This window comes from Rhineura floridana, chromosome 1, assembly GCF_030035675.1.
Source record: "Rhineura floridana isolate rRhiFlo1 chromosome 1, rRhiFlo1.hap2, whole genome shotgun sequence".
NCBI classification, from domain to species: Eukaryota; Metazoa; Chordata; class Lepidosauria; order Squamata; family Rhineuridae; genus Rhineura; species Rhineura floridana.
The window spans coordinates 118,346,547-118,366,767 of NC_084480.1; the positions used below are offsets into that span (position 1 = coordinate 118,346,547).

A 20,221-nucleotide genomic window follows, 5' to 3' on the forward strand; every position below is an offset into this window, starting at 1 on the left:
GGTACGCCTGGCGCCGACGCTGCTATCTTTTCAGCACCAGGTGAAAACCTTTTTATACTCCCAGGCATTTAAAAAATTTTAAATATCCTTTTTAAAGAAATTGTTTTGTAGTGTATTTTAAAACAGTGTTTCATTGCTGGTATGTTCTGATGTTGTTTGGTTTCTGTTCTTTGTTTGTTTTGCTTTTTGATTTTCTTATATTTGTTCTATTCATATATTTTCTTATTTATCCTCTATGTACACCGCCCAGAGAGCCTTTTTGGCTTAGGGCGGTATATAAATTAAATTAAATTAAATAAATAAATAAATAAAAACTCTTGCTTCATAAATGTATAGCACATGAGTAGACTACAGCGATGCTAGAAATATAAAAAAGAGACCATGAAAGGCTGAATTCAGCAGATCCCTAGTTAGGCCATCTTAGGGCTCTTCTTTATAGTGAGGAATGCCTGTAAGTTCAAGATTCTTTGGGTGAACTTAGGATCATTAACAATAAGCAAATAAGCAAATTTTCAACACATGGCTTAACTGCTGCACCACACTGAGCTAAAAGGACCAGGATGCGCAAAGTGGCTACAACCTCCACCCTGGGGGCCAGCAGGTTCACAATAAGTCATGGGTTGGCTTAATTTTACATGCAAATATGGAAGGATATTGCCTTCATGACTGGTTTGTGGGGTTCTAGGGAGCATCTGGCTAGTCACTGTTAGAAACAGGATTCTGGACTAGATGGCTCTGGCTGATTCAACAGTGCTATCTTCTTTTTATGCTCCTATTAAGAACTGGTTCATGCTTCCAATGTTATCTTTTACATAAATGTGAGGCTGATTGAAAATCTAAAAGCACAATTAAAAACACTAATTAATTTTCAGTATGGGTACAAATTTTACATTGCCATAATATTGTGTGATCATATAATTAATTAATTTATATTCTCTTTCTCCAGAATATACATTGCATCTATAAGAGAACAAAAAAGTTTACATGTTAGCCAGTAAAAAGGTGTGCTTTATTCCTTGAGAGTGTGCCCACATTTCAACACACCTCTGTCAGTAACATTCTGCTTCCCAAACTATATATGCATAAAATTACAGAAACCAAGTAATAGGCATGCTTGCTTAAGTCACTTACCATATCTTTTCATTTGCCCAGCAACACAGTCTGCAGCCAACTGCTAACCAACTCAATATGCTGCAAGACTCTTAACAACTGCTCTAGCTTGCCTAAATAATTATTCTCCTATAACCAAGCAAATATTTAATATATTGTTGTTGAGCATAATATACTTATGCCTTTAAAGCTACAGTGTAACTGAACTTTAGCCAGATAAACTGACCTTTAACCTAATGGTGTATTATGGGGCTTTACAGCAGTGGTTCCCAACCTGGGGGCCGGGACTCCCAGGGGGGCCGTGAAGTAATCCAGAGGGGGCCGTGAACAGTAAAGAAATGAATTATTTATTAATTTTTTAAAAAAGTCTTCACTCCTTCTACACTGTCTGCTTTCCACTGCTGCTGCAGATGACACCTCCCCCTTGCTCCAAACGAGAGGGGAGGCCTTTTCTGAAGCTTCAGAGCATCTTTCAGGCGCACTAAGGGCAGGCATCTGCCTATAAAATACATGGTAGATGCCAAAGAAGGCTGAGGGTGGAGCTACCAGGAAGAAGAGGGGATTACTATCACTGATTCCCGTCTCCTTGCACTGCCGCTACTGGCAACACCCTTACTTAGAATGAGAGGAGAGGGCTTTTTGTGAAGCAAAAAGAAGCAAGCCTGCAAAGAAAGGCTGCTTTCCCCCTTCCTTCCTGGCAGCCAGCCTGCCTCCCTGGGGGGAGGGGGTCACATTTTTTTTTCAGCTTATAAAGGGGGTCCCGTGCTCATAAAGGTTGGGAACCACTGCATTCAGCTACATTGCTCATGGTGTAGTTGTTCAAAAACCTGTATAAGGGCCGAACTGCATGCTAAACGTGTCACTGGCAATCATATTGGTGAATTGTCTATATAACAGTAAGGGTGGAAGGACAATTTTCTAGAGACTGCAGTGTGCAGGAAGGTGAAGTTTAACCCTTCCTTCCCCAGCTGCAGTCCTGAGGAATCACCCTCACACTACAATTAGAGATAAAAGGCTCAAATTGGTGCCAATGTGAACTTTTTTCTATCATTAATTATAGCTGATATGTGTCTGTGGGGGGGGGGGAGATTTTCACCAGGATCGTGGCTGGGGAAGGAAGGGTTATATCTCCCATCCCCATATGCTGAGGCCTCATAGAAAATGGGGAAAGGGTGCCCTTATTATTAAAGAAACAAAAACCACCAACATGATTGCTAGCATTGCATTTAGCATCTCATGTGGTTAGGGTCTAGGTGTTTTGGATTTAACAGTCAAGTTTTGGGAATGGCTTATCTGTGGATCTATTGCATGGTGCAGCTGTAACTTTTAAAGACTTACCACCAAGTAGGTAGGGCCTTAGCTCAGTTGTACAGCAAGGTCACTGATTCAATCCCTGGCATTTCCAGGTAGATCCAGGAAATATTCCTGTCTGAAACCCTGTAGAGCTACTGCCACTTAGTGTAAACTGTACTGAGCTAGGTGGGAAAATGGTCTGACTCAGTATAAGGCAGGTTCCTATGTTACTAAAACAAATTGCCTGGATCTTTACCTTCTGATTGTCAATCCTGATGCTAGCCAGGCAAAGATCCATGTGACAAACTTATCCACAAGTTCATTTTATATGTTATACTATAGTTTGTTTCTATGCCACCTTTTGGCCAAAACAGCCCCCAATGTGATTCACACAGATTAACACAATTCAAACAATGAAATACAACTTATAAACATTTAAGACAGCAATACTCCAAAAACTTAGTTAAAACCAAAAAACCCTAAAAGCCAAACACTTCCTTTCCCTTGCTGGGGGTAGGGGGAAGATCCCCCAAATGGGAGATAGAACAATAGTAAGGATCCCCAGAGGTAGTCATGGGGTAAAGAACTGTGGCAGCTCTTCAAAATTTAGTCGTGCTGGGGAATAAATTCAAGGAAAAGTAGCTTCTGTCCTGCTGCTAGAAACGGCACCCAAGTTCTATTAAAAACAGAAAGTCTTGTAGCATTTGAAAGACTAACAAATCTATTGTGACAGAATACTACTGCCAATCATGGGCAAAGCCTGCTTGTTCCAATGCATGGTGGGCTCTGGCCCATGAAAACTTATGCCACCATAGATTTCATTAGTCTTTACAAGTACCACAAGTGTATTTTGCTGTTTTTGATGCAACAGACTAACAGAGCTACCAGTCTACAATGTTATATTGCAAATCCTTCCTGCAGGTATAGAATCATTCCAGCAGATAATTAGAAAACAGACACTGGCCTATTTCTGCAACACTTACTCACTAGAACAAGCCCCTTTTGACTAGAATCTAATCTTAGATTTTGATTTTTTAAAATTGATTTTAACGGTACACTTGAAAACAAATGCATTTTAAGCTCTACATAGGAACCTAGTCCACTTATCATGACACTAGCCCTTTTACTCACACTATTCAAACCGTAGGAATTTACACTTTAATGCATAAGCACACATGGCATCATTTAAGACAGAAATGTACATCTGTGAGCACAAGGCATAGGGCTAAATCTAAAGCATATGTATGTGAAGGCATATGTCCATATTTCAAGAGAAGGGGGGATATCAGTGATAACTGGGTTAAAAATTTACATTTAAGCACCTGTAATTCTTTAGTGCTTAAAAGCAAATTAATATTCTAGCAACCTTTCCTCCTCTAATATATTCATACGGTTTTATATAACAGTCTCAGTTTGTCCAAAACTAAGAGATAGGTTCTTAAGGATAGAGAGAAAATGGGAAATAAAAAAAATATTAGGACAAATCTAACATTTAGTGTTCACTATTATGGGTAGTCAAAGGAATTTTTCAGGGAGGGGGGATAAAACACTGAAAGTGGAGAGCAGGCTAGTTTCTCACAAAATATTGAGAAGAATAGTGCCTGTACATTTTGCCTCATGTCTCAGGTTCTACAAATTCTAGAAACTCTTTTCTAGATACTCTAAATACTCTTTTCTATTTTTAAGAAAGTTGGAGATCTGGGGATTATAATTCATCAGGGGGGAGTGCCCCCTTCTCCCCCCCCCCATGAATGTCCACTGTTCCTATTTTGCCTTTTGGAGAAATGCCCTGTAAATGCCCTAGTATATACATGTGCTAGGCTTGTGGCCTCTCCTCCGGATCTCCAGGGATATTATACATCTTGACTCCAATATAAAAGCATTTGAATGAATGCACATGGACACAAAGCAACAGCACACCACTAGCTAAATACAAACGACAGCACACCACTAGCTAAATACAAACTGATCATAACTATTTTCTTTTTACAAAACTTAATAATGTTTAACAGCATGTTCAATCTCACAACTGATGGTTGTACTGATTACAGAACTGCTGCAACTTAAACACATTCTGTAATATTTACCAATGAGTCTTGGTACAGAAGTACACATACAACAAGTAGAAGACTTCATCAATGCATGAGGCAGGTATGCTTCAGGTAGTGATTCTTGGTAGAACAGGAGTATTACAAACACACAACAGTCTGTGAAATGTATAGGGTATACGTTCAGTTCAGAAATTTCTAACAACCCAAACATTATAATGTTTGCATTTAGGTTTTCAAGGCTGAAATGTTAAGCATTTTTGCTAGTGAGAAAGCCCCAATGAAGGATTTTCTATTCAGTAAATAGGCATTGGATTGCATTACAAGAGTGGCTTCAGATGTGCACTGCCAGCTGAATGTTGTCACTTCTGTGTTCAGCTAGCAGCAGTTCCTGTAACATTTGGATCAGAACTTGTATCTGCATCTGTAGCTGATACAACCACCACCACCCGCCTAATGAATAAACACCAGCTGAATGCATCTGAAGCAGCTGTGAATGTTGTTTAAATACAGGAGATTCTTCCCTTTTCTTTTTGCAAACACAGAGGGATTGCTATAGTTTTCTTTATTCTACTTTGCTTTAGATCACAGTCCCATAAACAGTTACCTGGACATAAATTCCACTGAACTCAATGGGTTTATTTTTGTGTAGACGCGCAAAGGAATCCACTGCACATATGATATTTCTATGTATGTGTGTATTGTAAAGAAGCTTAACATCTTGGAAAAAATCTAGTGGTTTTCAATTTAGGCCATAAAGAACAATAGCAGGACTTTAAATCTTGCCTAAATACCTACATAAGGGCTATCATTTTCATAGCATCATAACAACAAACTACAATGCTCTAAGAATGCCTTTCAACACTAGTGACCACACTTAATTATATCATAAGCCAGGGTAACTTGCATATTGAAATAAAATAAAATTAATACAATTTTGGCATTTATTTGTATTGATGTTGTAGATGCTAAACTATAGCTGAAGAACATGATGTGTATATTTTTTAAAATCTATACCTTTGCTTTTCCTAATAAAGAGAGCCAATAAAGGGAGCACAAATCATGTGAGATGAACATAATTTAAGCTGAACTATCTCATTTTTCTCATTCTTTAATCATATTTATTTCAAATTCACTTAAGCTATAAACCTTGCTTCCTTATCATAAGAATGAGCCTATCAAATATTTGCAAGGCATAGGCTGTTTGCAGGCTGTCACTATTTTGTGTGTAGGATTCAATCACATACCAGCAGATTCAGCCTGTGCAATTAATGTGGATTTGGCCCTCTTGTGCAACAAACCCATTCAGGAGGGGGGGCTGCACTTTCTGAAGTAAGGAAGCGATGGGAAAACACATTGAAAAGTATTGGCCAAGAATTGCTTGCTTCGACATCATATACCCTCCCCACAATGCTCAATACATAAACAATGGATGTTGTATAAACTCCCTGCAAACTTTCTGCAAACAAATGGAGATGAATGCTCAATAGACAGGTCATCTGGAAGTGACCCTATGCTCCCTGCCCCATCCTTGCCATGCTGTAAAGATATACAAAAGGAATGTTATGGTGCACTTCTCCATAGCAGTAAGGATGGTCAAGCTTTCATGAGCAACAAATCCCCTTCCCTTTCCATCTCAATTATACAACATAATTAATCCATCCTACATTGTTAAAAGTTAAGAGGCAATGAAATTTAGATCAGGAGTCACCATTCATTCATGCACTAGGCTGGCTCCTACCTGAAGGATGTAACCCCGGACATAGTCTCGAAGTGTCCAGCCTAAACCATGCAGGATGTGCAGCACTTCTTCCTGTTTCAGTACACTGAAGAGTCGGTCTAGCAATATCTTCAGTCTCACTGGAATGGCCTGGGTACCGTACAGCATCAGACTGCTGATGTCAAACACAACATTGGATTGTACAATCTCCACTTGAGTTGGATGGTACAGATGCTGCGTGCTAAGCTTGTCCAAAGCTAGAAGGGAGGGAGACAGAGAGTTGAGAAGAGGAAAATAAATTTCATCTAACATGTAAGTGTAGAATACGGAGTTCTATACACAGGACTCGGTGTGAGTTACTGTTAAAAAAACAGAATATGGGAATAACTCTGAAGACAAGATTGATGAAACACATGATTTGGATGTGGCGCATCATGGATTTCAAATACCAGCTAGACACTGATATGTCACATACATATTTTAAATTGAGTTTAATGTTACATCTTTAAAAAACAACTCCAAACCAGGCTGACCTTCTGTCAAACTCCTCTTTCACTCTTTATCATGTCAACATAAGCACTAAATAACCAGACTTCATATGATATTTCCACCATAAGACTCACTTCCACAGAGCAACCCATGTAAATCATGTGTTTTTTCAAAAATGCATAATCATCTGTTTTATCATCTATATGTGAGGGATGGATGGATCAATCAATTTCTACTTTATGTCAATTTTGCATATGTTAATTCATAATTTATTGGTTTGTTAATTTATATCCAGCCCTTTGTCCCAAAGCATCCCAGAATGGCAAGTCTGTTCCATCCTGCTACTGTATTAATTATATATTTTTATATTACATATATTCTGTAGAAAAATCTGATGTACACATTTCTAAAACATTTCATCATAAAATATGCTCTTTTTTACACATTTTGGTACAATTTTTGAGAACTGTCTCAGAAAATTAAAAGTAGTGCAAAATCTGGAGGATAATTATGTTGTGATCTGTGTATTAGTCCAGGAGGTGTGAATTAGGTCAGTTTGCTTAAAAATACTGTGGGAAGCCACCAGCATCCAAGGCTTCTTGCCATGTATACAACACAGCAAAATAGATGTAGATGTACTCTTCACACAAAGTACATGCACTTTGCTATACTGAAGTTGCCACCATGCAGAAACTTTTGTATCGTGGGAACGGACTCTACACCTACCAACAACTGTCACAATCAAGCTCTAAAGGAAATACTGCCAGGGCAGAAAGAGGGATGGAGGACAGAGCAGTATGAGAAATATCATCATAGGCCACATACAGCCCCCAAGACGACACACTGTGTGAAAACAGTGATACTGCAGGGGGTCCTTTTCCTCCTCCTGTACTTTGGTATCTCCTTTGCTTATGGTCACTGGAGAGTTCATGTACTCTTGATAAATTGCTTTCTTACATCCTCAGCGTAAATGTCCTTATCATTTCCCTGCTGGCTTTATTCAGCACACTTGCCCCGAGGGACATTTTGTCAAAGAGTTCTGGTTTCCTCATGCTTCATTTCTTACTGCTGATTTGTCTGATCTTTCCTATTCTAGCAGTTTAGTCAACCTTGCATAAATAGATTTTTAAAAATTAATTTAAAGTTCAAAAAAGATAAGCGATTGTTAAGCTTGGAGACTAAAGTCTTCTGTCTCTCTGCAGAGCATTCACACTACAGAAATATGAAGGGTGGTATTCTGCCAAATACACTCAAAATTATTATTATTTATTTAAATGTGCAATCCAACTAGGGACAGCAACATCTTTTCCATATAAACAGAAGTGGCAGCACTGCTACTATATAAATGCATTTCAATCCAACAGCTCAACATATGTATAAATTAGATGAAAAAAACCTTAGGTCCTATGTAAACACAACTTTCTCAACCTTCCAAGTATGGATTAGGAGATTAGGTGTTTGCTGTAGGTTCTTGTATTCCCACCCCAGCCAAATTTCTCTCTTTCATCATCATTTGCTAGTTAATGTGGTGCCCTCCAGATGCTGTAGATTACAACTCCCATCACTCCTAACCAGCATGGATAATGGTCAAAATTGTAATGTAGTATATCTGGAGGGCACCACATTGGCTACTCCTGGTGTAGCATTACATCTCCATCTCTACTAATAACAGGTAATGCTTATCAGATTTCCTTGTAACCAGGGTTTGCAAATCCTAGTTTCAAACTCCACTTAAATAAGCAATCCTAGTTAGAGTTAAGCACAGCACTGATGAAAAAAGAAAGCTGTGCCACAATTAAGCTAATCCATGAAAGGGAGAAGGGAATTCATGTAGGCAGGAGGGGATTATAGTGATGGGCTCTGTTTCTGCAATAATTGGATTTGCTACCTTTCTCTATCTGTGGAGAAAATTTTGAAGTAGCAACTCTCCGTTTCTTGTTTCCAATTCATTCTTTTTTTTCGATTCACTTTTTTTTAAATCACATTGAAATCATCAATAGTGTGAGTGATACTTTTATCTATCTACTGTGAGCTCTTCAACTGTATATTCCCTTCCACTGATGTCAATGAAATGTTCATTGTAACTGACATACAGAAAGCATCAGGGGGAATGAGGTGATGATTATAAGCAGCAGGGGGGAAGGCACTGACTCGATTATCTGACTCAAATCTGCTCTACAGTGCACTTGAAAAGGAATATAAGCAGGCAATCATTACAGTGTTCAGAATAAAGTTCGATACCAGTGGAGACTCGTGAATAAATAGTCATAATAGTGATAATTCTCTGTACAACAACAAGAAAAAATATTGGAGATCAGAAAAATGAAAAGATATTGGAGGAAAAAGGAATCAGATTGTTAACAACCACCAGAGGGTCACACTTCAAAATGAAATGTATAAAAAGGAGAGGATTCCATCCCTAGGGGATGGAGTGAATCTATAGCATAGTCCAAATTGCTTGTCCAAAAACATTACATATACACCAGGCATTAATTACTGATGGAAAATGTTTAAGGCCCCAGGTGCTGAAAAAATTCCTTTAACACTTCTTTATGAGTAATTTTTAATGCTTAGGGTTTTTTTAAAATTGTATTTGTGTAACCACACATTTGAGGCATGACTTAGGGAAAGTGAAGATTTGGTAAGTGAGAGATTTGATCATTAGGAACATAGAAATTGGTATGTGTGATGGGTGTGTAGACTGCAGGGTGATTTGTCTGCCTGGCATGAAGGTTGTGGATGTCGCCCATCATTTAGATAGCTTGGTAGAGTCAGTGGTTGTGGTGAATGTTGGCATCAATGACATGGGGTAATGCAGTCAGTTCTCCCAATGGAGGGATGTAGAATGTGGAGTCCCTCAAGGATTGATATTGGGACCTGTGCTTTTTAACTTTTTCATAAACGATCTAGAGATAGGGTTGAGCAGAGAGGTGGCCAAGTTTACTGATGATACTAAATTGTTCAGGGTCATTAAAACAAAAAAAGATTGTGAAGACCTCCAAAAAGACCCTGCCAAACTGACTAAATGGACAGTAATATGGCAAGGCAATATCATATGAAAAAGTGTGAAGTGATGAATGCTGTGGCGAAAAATCTTAATTTCACATACATGCTCATGAGGTCTGAACTGGCATTGATTGACCAGGAAACAAGACCTTGGGGTTATAGTGGATCGATGGAGATGTCAACCCAGTATGTGCCAGGTGTGAAAAAAATCTATGCTAGGGATCATTAGGAAAGATACTGAAAATAAAACTGCTGATATAATGCTGTTATACAAATCTATAGTGTGACCATGTTTGGAATACTGTGTAAAGTTCTGGTTGCCTCACCTCAAAAAGGATACTGTAGAGTTGGAAAATGTTCAGGGGATGGAGCGACTCCCCTATGTGGAAAGGTTGCAGCATTTGAGGCTTTTTAGTTTAGAGAAAAGGTGAGTAAGAGGTGACACATGATAGAAGTTTATAGAATTTTGGATGGCATGGAGAGAGTGGATGGAGATAAGTTTTTCAACCTCTCTCATAATACTAGAACTCATATGCATCCAATGAAGCTGAATTCAGGAAGGTTCAGGACAGTAATTCTTCACACAGTGCTTAGTAAAGCTATGGAACTCGCTCCCAGAGGAGGCAGTGATGGGCACTGTGGAAGGAATACTCTCCAATCATTAGATTGTACTTCAAAGGACAGAGTTTATTAGAAATACAAAGACCAATGATCATTGGGAGAGGGGCCATCAAGACCTTCTCTGCCCAAAACATGCCAAGCAGAGCTTTATAATTGAATGATGCATCATACACATGTCAAAGTCAAAAGCATACCTTATCACCAAATATAGTAATATCTTACACATTCTGGGTGGTCACTTCACACATTATGCCCTGCCTATCTATGTGCCAGTAAGGAAAGCACCGGTCCAAAAGGTGTCTTCCACGGTTGGGTGTCGGGCTTGTTTATCTAAACTGACTTTCCTGATGTGAAATCTTTCTGGTAACCACAACTTCCCGTTTCCCGTCTTTCAAGGCATTTCCAGATTACTTTCGCTTTTAGGCACAGCTAAGCAGCATCTAATATTGCAGCCTTCTGATTTATAATCAGAAGCACAAGCAGAGACTTTTTGCTAGGCCTGCTAGGCCTTCTAAACCTGATGAGTTTATAAATCATTCCGCACCACCAACTTGGACAGCTTTAAAAGATTAGACAAATTCATGGAAAATAATGGTATCAAAGGCTACTAAGCCATGATGGCTGTGCCTTGCCTCCATAGTCTGAGACAGTATGCTTCTGAATACCAGTCGCTGGAAACCATAGAGGGGGAGAGTGCTCTTGTGCTCAGGTCCTGCTTGTGGGCTTCCCATGGTCATCTCGTTGGCCACTGTGAGAACAGGATGCTGGATTAGATGGGCCTTATTTTGGGTCTACTTGAGAAAACAAACTTTTAAAGCTATTTATGTTCGAATAATGGGATCATCTGACTAAACACAGTAGCAAAAGGGATAGAGTTCTGTGATGCCCCTGTATTTTTATGACTGTAAATATGGTAAGTGCAGGTTTATTAAGGTATATATGGTAAGTGGATTGAATTAGAGGGGGGAGTACATGGGTTAGAATGCTGGAGAATGCTGTATGATGATTGGCTGAGTGTTTGAGTAGCTGAAGGTATAAATGAGAGGATGACAGTTGGTTCAGGGTTCTGTTTGGTGGGGGAGTTGTTGGCGATTGGTTGTGGAGTGTGGATTGGAGTTGGTTGTGGGTTGGATTATATTTGGCTGGTATTTAGGCAGAATATATAAGACTGGAAACATAAAGAGTGACACTATATGAAACCATATGCTTGTTGAACATTCCTAAAGTAATCTTGTTATTTCCTGGTGTTATCAAATAAATACTTTTGTTGGTTTACCAAAAGCCTGATCCTTGGCTGGAGATGCACAGACCAGAAGGGAGGGCAGGGTAATTACCAAGGCTGGAGGGAAACAGTATCAACTATATGGTGGCAGCAGTGAAGGGAGATATTGTAACATCGTCAAGTATCCAGAGCAACCCAGGATTGTATGCTTTATAGACAAAGATACAAGGGGGTTGTGGACAGCAAGGGCACCCAGACACAAAGTAACAAGCCATAGGGAGACTAAGGCAAAGTCTCTGGCAGTATTGTTTACAGGGAGTGACCGGTGGTGCTGCCTAGCAGTGGGATCTTTTGAGATCTGTGCTAGGGTGAGCTAAAGAGAAAAATAAAAACTACGTTTCTCCCTGGTGGGAGCCACGGGTGGGAGCCTGACAGGTGGTGCCAGGGGAGGAACGTTACAAGTTCCTGCTATATGACATTACAGAGAGAGAGAGAGAGAGCTACTTAGAATGGGGAATTATAGTTTGACAACTTAACCTTAGTTTACATTTTTCCAAAGGAATCTCACGAAGGCACCCAGGGTCAGCACCAGCCTGTTCCACACCTGTAGTGCAGTAGCCCAAGCCCCCCCCTACAGATGGTGCAGGGCTAATAAGCTGCCCGCATGTCCCACGTACCTCTCCCATCCCTGTGAATGCGTGCGTGTTACAAACACATGGCTACCATCAACCAAAATGGCAGTGGGCACATCAGTCCCTTAGGGAAGTCCCCACTGCCATCTTGGTTGATGGCACATGCATGTCATTCACAGGGACAGGAGAGTAGATGGGGCATGCATGCAGGCTGACTGCATGCTGTCTATGCTGCCTGGGAGCTTGCAATCCGCAGCAGGGTTGGGAGCTGATGCTGTCACAGATCGCAGAACTGGATAGCTACTCACCCACCGTAAGAAGGGGCCCTTCAGGAGGCCTCAACCAGGGCCCAACCTGGCCGCCTTCTGGCACTGACCCTGACGGCATCTCAAGCCCATGATGGATAAAAGATAGATTCTGCATCTGTATTGGAACTATCTTTATTGATTAGATTTTATTGTTGTTTTAATACGTGTACAGCTGTGATAGTGAGGCAGTGTATAAACCTTCTAAGAAACAAAATATAAATACATAAATAATATTTATTTATTTATTTATTAAATTTATATCCCACCCTTCCTCCCAGTAGGTGCCCAGGGCGGCAATATATAAAACTATATAACTATAAAACTATATATAAAACAAAATAAAACATTAGAAACATTAAGAGCGCAATCCAACTGCTATTTATGCCAAGCTGAGGAGAGTTGGATATGGAGGACCCCTGGCTGAGCCAATGGGGACTAACTCGGTTGCCGCTGGTACTGCCAGGGAGCAGGTAGTGGTGGGGAAGGTTCAAGGGTGGTAGCCAAAGATAGTAAAAAAGAGAGTTTGCCGGGTGGAGGCATTAACCGAGTTATTGTAGGTGAACTCAGCCAAAGGCAATAAAGACAATTGTCCTGCTGGAAGTTCCCATAGCAGCAGAGGCACTGCTCCAGGGTGGCATTCACTTTCTCAGATTGCCCATCCGTCTAGGGGTGGTGTGAAGATGATAGTTTTAGTTCACTCTGCAAAAGCTGTCACAAGGCGCACCAGAACCAGGCTATGAACTGGGGCCCCAGTCCGAGATGAGGCTTCTTGGGAGCCTGTGCAGCCTGAACATGTGTTGGATAAACAACCATGCTGTCTTTCAGACTGTTGGGATGCAAGCACAGGGAACAAAGTGGGCCAACTTGCTAAAGGCATCCACCACCACCAGGACAGTAGCTTTTCCCTAAGAGGGGGGTAAGTCAGTTATAAAGTCCAGGGTGACCATCTTCCAAGGACTTCCAGGCATGGGGAGTGGCTCCAATTACCCAGCTAGGCACCCTGGGGTGTGCTTGGCTCTCAGGCAAGTAGAGCAGGAGTGGACGTACTTCTCAAAATTATGCTTCATTCGTGGCCACCAGAAATCTTGCTCAACCACCTGCAAGGTTTTGAATACCCCAACATGGCCCGCCATTGAAACATCATGGCACTGGCACAGGACTTTGGCCTGCAACTTTCCCGGAGGAACATAAAGGGCTTCGAAGTGATAAATCAATCCCCCTCTCTGGGTGAAGCCCAGGGAGCAGTCTTGTGAAGGCTGTTGTAGCTCTGGCACTTGCACCTGGGCGTATGGGTCTTGCTCTTGTTATGCACAATTCTTCAACCCATGGATCGGCACAGGCCACCACCATCATCTTGTCCAGGGGGATGATGTGGTGCAAGGAGGGTTAGGGCCAGGTATCCCGATACTCTGGCTTGCGGGACAGGGTGTCAGCCCGGAGGTTTTGTGTCTGGAAGATGTAGTTGATCAGGATATGAAATCTTGTGAAGAACTGTGCCCAGTGCACTTGCTGTTGGTTTAACTTCTGGGCCATTTGCAGGCTCTCAAGTTTCCTATGACCAGTGTGGACCTCCACTTCATGCTGGGCTCCTTCCAGGAGGTGTCGCCAGGTCTCGAATGTGTCTCGCATGGTGAGCAGCTCCTTTTGCCACATGGTGTAGTTGTGCTCCAAGCTGGACAACTTTCGGAGAAATAGGCAGAGGGAGAAAGTCCCCCCCTTTTTGGCGGGTTGTAACAGCACTGCTCCTACATCTACGTCTAAGGCATCTCATTCCACCACAGCATGTTGCAGTATGGGTTCCGAGGAGAACAACACCTTCAGTTGCTCAAACACCTGTTGGGCTTCTTCAGTCCAGCTGAAGGGACCAGTTCATTTAAAACAGTCTGCTAGGGGGGCTGTCTTGTTGGAGAAGGCAGTGATGAATCATCGGCCGTAGTTGGCAAAACCGAAGAACCGCTGTAGGTCCTTCTTGATCTTTGGGGGGGAGTGAGCCAGGAGAGCACACAACACACCTTTCCGGGATTCATCTCTACCCCGGTGGGGGAAATACAGTATTCTAGGAAGTCCAGGGTGGTCAGGTCAAACCTGCATTTCTCCAGCTTAGAATACAGGTGATGCTCCCTCAGTCTTTGCAATACTGCTCACACGTGCACCTCATGTTGTGCTGGGGAGTCTGAGTAGATAAGGATGTCATCTAAATGGACTATCATGAAATTTTCTAAGTAGTCCAAAAAAATGTCATTCATAAAATTTTGGAAGACAGCTGGGATGTCTGAATGGCATGACCAGGTATTTGATGTGGCCATACCTGGTCTTAAAGGCAGTTTTCCATTCATTCCCTTCCCTAATATGGACCAGGATGTAGTCTCCTCGCAAGTCAATTTCATGTAGATCTTGGCTGTGCACAATCGTTCCAACATCCCATGGATAAGGGAGAGTGGATAACTATTGGGAATGGTGATCTGTTCAACTCGTGGTAATCTTGGCAGGGGTGAAGCTCCCCGCTCTTCTTTTTGACAAATAGTACAGGGGCCCCGGCAGGATATTTCGAAAGCCGTATAAACCCCCACTGCAGGTTGACATCTAAGAAGTCCCCTAAAGCTGCCAGCTCTGGCTCTGACAAGGAGTATATATGTCCAGAGGGGACTCAGGTCCCTGGGAGCAAGTCTATGGCACAGTCATATGGCCTATGGGGGACAGCTGGACTGCCTCCTTTTTGTTGAAGATGTCTCCATAGTCCAGGTATTTGACGGGCATCGCCTCCCCCTCAGGCTGGGGCACTGCTGCCACAATCTTGAGGATTTCAGCAGTCTGGCAGTGTTGTTGGCAATAATCCAACTGGAATGGCCTTTCCCTATGAGATAAGGGAGTCACGTTGTGTCAACCAGGTCATCCCGAGCACCACTGGGAAACAGATCAGGGTGGCAAGGTAAAAGCCTAGCTACTCAATGTGCCCCACTAGCTCCATCCACAAGGACTCTGTTACCTGGGCGACCGCTCCTGTCGTTGGGGGCCACCCATCTATGGTTTCCATGCGGGGGGGCTTAAGCTTGGTGACAGGTATCCCATGGTGTTTAGCAAAGCCCATAAAGTTATGGACACCCCTGAATTTACCATGGTGTATACTTGTATCTTTGGCCGCAAGGGCAAGCAAAGGCAGATGAAGAGATGCAGTGCTGACTTTGGCAGGATAGGTCCACCTTGAGGTCCTGGACTTACAGTGGACCTCTATGACAGCTGGGATTTGGAGTTTTCCTGCATCTGTGCCTTCTCCGACTTGGAGGGGCAAGTCTTGGCAAGGTGCCCCACCTTCCCACAGTACAGACACAACCTCTCTCTGTGTTGCTTCTCTTTCTTTGATTGGCAGGCGCAGCCACGCCCCCCAATCTGCATAGGCTCCATCCCCACCGGGGTTGAGGTTCCCATGCTGGGTGAGAAGCACATGCAGGGGAGCAGTATGGGAGGCAGGGTTCAGGCCAACTTGGCCTTGCGCTCCTGGCGGCAACTTTCAAGTCTGCTATCTATCTGCAGGCACAGCTGGACAAGCTCTGGGAAGGTGTTTGGTTGTGGGGTGCGCACCAATTCATCTAGGATCTCGCTGTTGAGGCCATTATGGTATAAGTACATCAACGCGGACTCGTTAAAATCCACCTCCTAGACCAGGATACAAAAGGTATTAATGTACGTTTCGACAGAGTTTTTTCCCTGCTGCAGGGTTCCCAGTTGACAAGACATAGTGGCCTTCCATTGGAGGTCTCAAAAGATCTCCACCATGGCTTCTATGAAGTTGGCATACTGGGTCAACACGGGGTCGTTCCAGAGCAACAGCAGGGTGGCCGACTGGGCAATCTCTCCCTCCAGGAGGCTGATGATGAAGGCCACCTTCAAGGAGTCATTAGGGAACTGACTGCTGCACTTGCATGTAGAGTTTGCACTGGGCAATGAATGTGGCAAACTGCTCTAGCTTCCCCCCATACCAGAGAAGCAAACCCAGGGGTGTCTTGACACGGGGCATGGGCACAAGTGGGACTGGTCCCGGCCCCTGCTGCAAGGTGGTCAATTGAGCCCCCAGCTGGGTCACTTGAAGGCAGAAAGTCTGGTTTGCGCATCAAAGGGACTGGGTCTCCACTCGGAAGGTCTGTGGTTCTGTTAACATGTCTCAGAGGCTCTCTGGTAGTCCTTCTCTGCTCCACCACTCGCTTCCATCCTCTCTGTCATGAGGGCACCAGTTGGAGGAAGTGGTGGCTGAGTCACATTGTCCTGCCCGAACTCGAGGAACTCAAACTCAGACACAGCTGTAATTTTTTCTTTTATTGAAATAATAGAAAGTTTCAGTTCAGAGGGCTTCATGAATCTATCTATGGCTTACTCAGAATTCAGCATTCCTCTAACTAACTAAGCACAACTTGGTGGCAGTAAGATGTTGACTCAGCAACTAACCCTTCCTCCTCACCCAGCTTAAATAGGCTGGGCGGGCCCCCTATTTGCGTGTATCCTCCTGAGCTGGGCTTGTTGAATCTCCCACCGCATCTGCCTCCTGGACCTGGGCAAAGTGAGGCCTTGGCTTCAGTCTCCTGCTTCAGTCCTGTCCTCTGCCTCTGTGGGGGGAGCTGTCTGGTGGCGGTGCAGGCATGAGGAGAGGTGCCACATCAGGCGGAGGAGTGGGTGACCAGTCTGGGGGATCTGTCCTGGGGGGTGTCTGGGATGGCTAGTGGTGACCCATCAGCATCTAAGGCGGAGTCTGCTTTGATGTTTCCCCCATTGCTGGGTCCTTCCCTGACGGGAATGTCCCAGTCCAAGTCTTCCTCATACCCCTTCTGTGCATTGGTCCACCCCCTGCTAGCATGGCTCACAATGTGGACAATGAAAAATAGTGTTTTCTTCCTACACTTAAAGCTGGGATAGCTGCTGAACAAAGTGTGTTTTTTTGTAAAGAAAGTTGTTGATTCAATATTTTGACAGTTAATTATAAAGTTAGATTTCAAGAAATACTGAGTATTGTTAAGACAGCTTCCCCACACTGCTGCCCTCCAGATGCTGCTAGAGTTTAACTCCCATGATCTCTGACCATTGGCCATGCTGGCTGAGACTGATGGGAGTTGTAGCCCGACAGCATCTGGAGGGTGTCTGTTTTGGGAAGGCTGATTTAAGTCTTCTTCTGTTAGCAATTTCCAACAGCAGCTTCTCACAGTCCTCCGTCTTGTGGCAGAAGAAAACAAAACATATGGATCTTCTTCTGTTTTGAAGCTTTTACTACTGAAGCCTTGAAAGTGTTTGGGTCCAGTGCTCTTGAAGTATTATGCACAAAGGATCATGCACTAGAGAAGTCAACCAAGGTTGCCTAGATGCTGGAAATGTAGCAGTTTCAGGTAATGAGAACTACTTATGCAGTTAACCCTATAATCGGTTTCATAAGGGTGCTAAATTGCACTGTAGAGCAGTAATACTGGAAAGAGCTTTAAATTCAAATGTCACTTCTTATTTTATCATTATATATCGCCATCCAGCTTCATGTGGGTCATAATCTCAATAAATTTCCTTCTGGGTATCATGCCACTGAGGCCGTGCCATAGAGCAATCTGCTTTTGTGAATCACCCCATAGTGATAAAATCACCCCATAGTGATTTTGTATAAAGCATGAACACACAAATGGGGACAGGGATTTAATGTCCCTTTGAAAAAGTAACCTATACAGTATGTGCTTCTGCCAAGTCATATTGATAAAGATAATGAGTAAACTCCCATACATTGTACAGAAACTGTGCGCATGATGCTTCATACCATAAAGGAGACCTTTCGAATCAAATTCAAGCTAACAGGTTAGCCTACAACATATATTCAGTATGCAATGCCAAAGCTAATTTGGCAAGTTTGGAGTACTAAGTTATAATATTGCACACCAATTTTAAAGTTACATTTTTTTCAAGTGAAAGGGGGAAAAGGGGAAGAGCTGTTTTTCAATTTTTATTTTATTGGGGTTTTGAGGTCCTGTACAATTCAGAGGAAATTAAATACACACTGTGCATTAAAATAATGGCAAATGGTTTGTTCAGTTCATCAAGTGCTGGAAAATGCAAAGCTAGATTCTTATTTTATTCATTTCTTAGCCAGTTAAGCTTAGATCTAGCTATGCAAGAATGCTTACTGACCCAAAACTACTGCCATAGCTAAATGTGCTAGGGGAGTTTAGGATGCCACAAAAACACTACCTCAACCAAGCATGTGCTTAATTATGACACACATGCACTATCCCATCCTGAAACAGAGGCGTGATTCTGGAGGCAAGTACTGTTGGATGATATTAGAGAAGAAAATCTAGTGATTGAAGTGTTAATTATAACCATGGTAGACACTCAAAGCTGAATACAAGACTCAACAGTCTTAAAAGAACTGCTCAACAGAATTATAAATTACTATAGATCTTGTTTACTATTCAATTTTGAATTTCAGATGAGCAGATGTTCTAATTTACATTGTGTCTTGTGTTTCAAATACTTTCTACAGAACAGACTAGTAAGGAATGAAGATATATGAACCTACCCAGATCCTTAAGATTGTCATCTGAGGCCCTTCTCCAGGTTCCTCCTCTGAGAGAGGCTCGGAGGGTGATGACAAGAGAAGTGGCCTTTTCAGCTGTGGCCCCCTGACTGTGGAATGATCTCCCCAGTGAGGCCCACCTGGTGCCTTCGTTGACATCTTTTTAGCACCAGGTAACCCAGGTATCACTGGATGGAAAAATGTTTGCATCTGCAACTGTTTTTAGAATGTTTTTAATTGTTTTTATAATGCTTTTTGTTGCTGTTAAATTGTTTTGTTTACCACTCTGCTGTCCTTTGAGAGGAAAGGATAGATAGATAGATAGATGGATAGATGGATGGATGGATGGATAGATGGATGGATGGATGGATGGATGGATGGATGGATGGATGGATGGATGGATGGATGGATGGATGGATGGATGGATGGATGGATGGATGGATGGATGGATGGATGGATGGATGGATGGATGGATGGATGGATGGATGGATGGATGGATGGATAGATAGATAGATACTTTTTTTCTTCAGGCCTTTGATAGACTGAATTGACTCTGTTTTATTTCTTAGTATGCTGCCAAAGCTTCTTATCGCTATTATGGGGGGCTGGTTTTTTTATGTTGTGTGAAAGGTTAATGTTTTATATGATTTCCCCCCTATGTATTTATGTATATGTTTTCAAATGTAAGTTGCTTGGGGACCTTTTAGGTAACAAGTGACTAACAAATTTAATAAATAGTAATAAGAATGATATAAGAACAATAAGAAAAATAAGAATCTTCAGTCCCAGAAATTCTGTCTTTTTTCCCATTAGTGGCTAAGCAGCTAATAATTCTAGAGCCGCCATTTATGGAGGGTTGGGTTTTAAACCAAATGTGATTACTTCTAAGAAGCACTTTATATTACTGTCCAGCTCACTCATTTTACATATGGAGAGGCTATTATTAAAAACATTTAAATGGGGCCAGATACTAAAGGTACAAATGTCTTTGCTTCAAAAACAATGGGGGTGGGAAAATGACCTGTACAGATAGCCTTACTACTATAGTTATTATCAAGATATACAATAGTAACCATAGCAAATGCTTTTAAAATATAGCAGGTGCACACGTCTGCAGTTTAATCTTGAAAAAACTAAAATCAGGAATTTAAGCTTTGTTGATAATCTTTCCTCTATCCCAAATTTCCTTCCTTTACTGAAGTTTGAAGTTATTGTTCTTGGATAATGGAAAAGG

At 42.1% G+C, this 20,221-nt stretch overlaps 1 protein-coding gene across 24 annotated transcripts in view; it reads right to left on the reverse strand.

Moving 5' to 3' along the window:
- BNC2 (basonuclin zinc finger protein 2) overlaps window positions 1-20,221 on the reverse strand; it is a 626,204-nt gene that overhangs the window by 156,662 nt on the left and 449,321 nt on the right. For all 24 annotated transcript variants that reach the window (XM_061630417.1, XM_061630538.1, XM_061630453.1 and 21 more), the window contains one exon: window positions 6,193-6,428. In XM_061630417.1, the coding sequence (XP_061486401.1) occupies window positions 6,193-6,428 (236 nt within the window). The remainder of the gene's footprint in view (window positions 1-6,192; window positions 6,429-20,221) is intronic.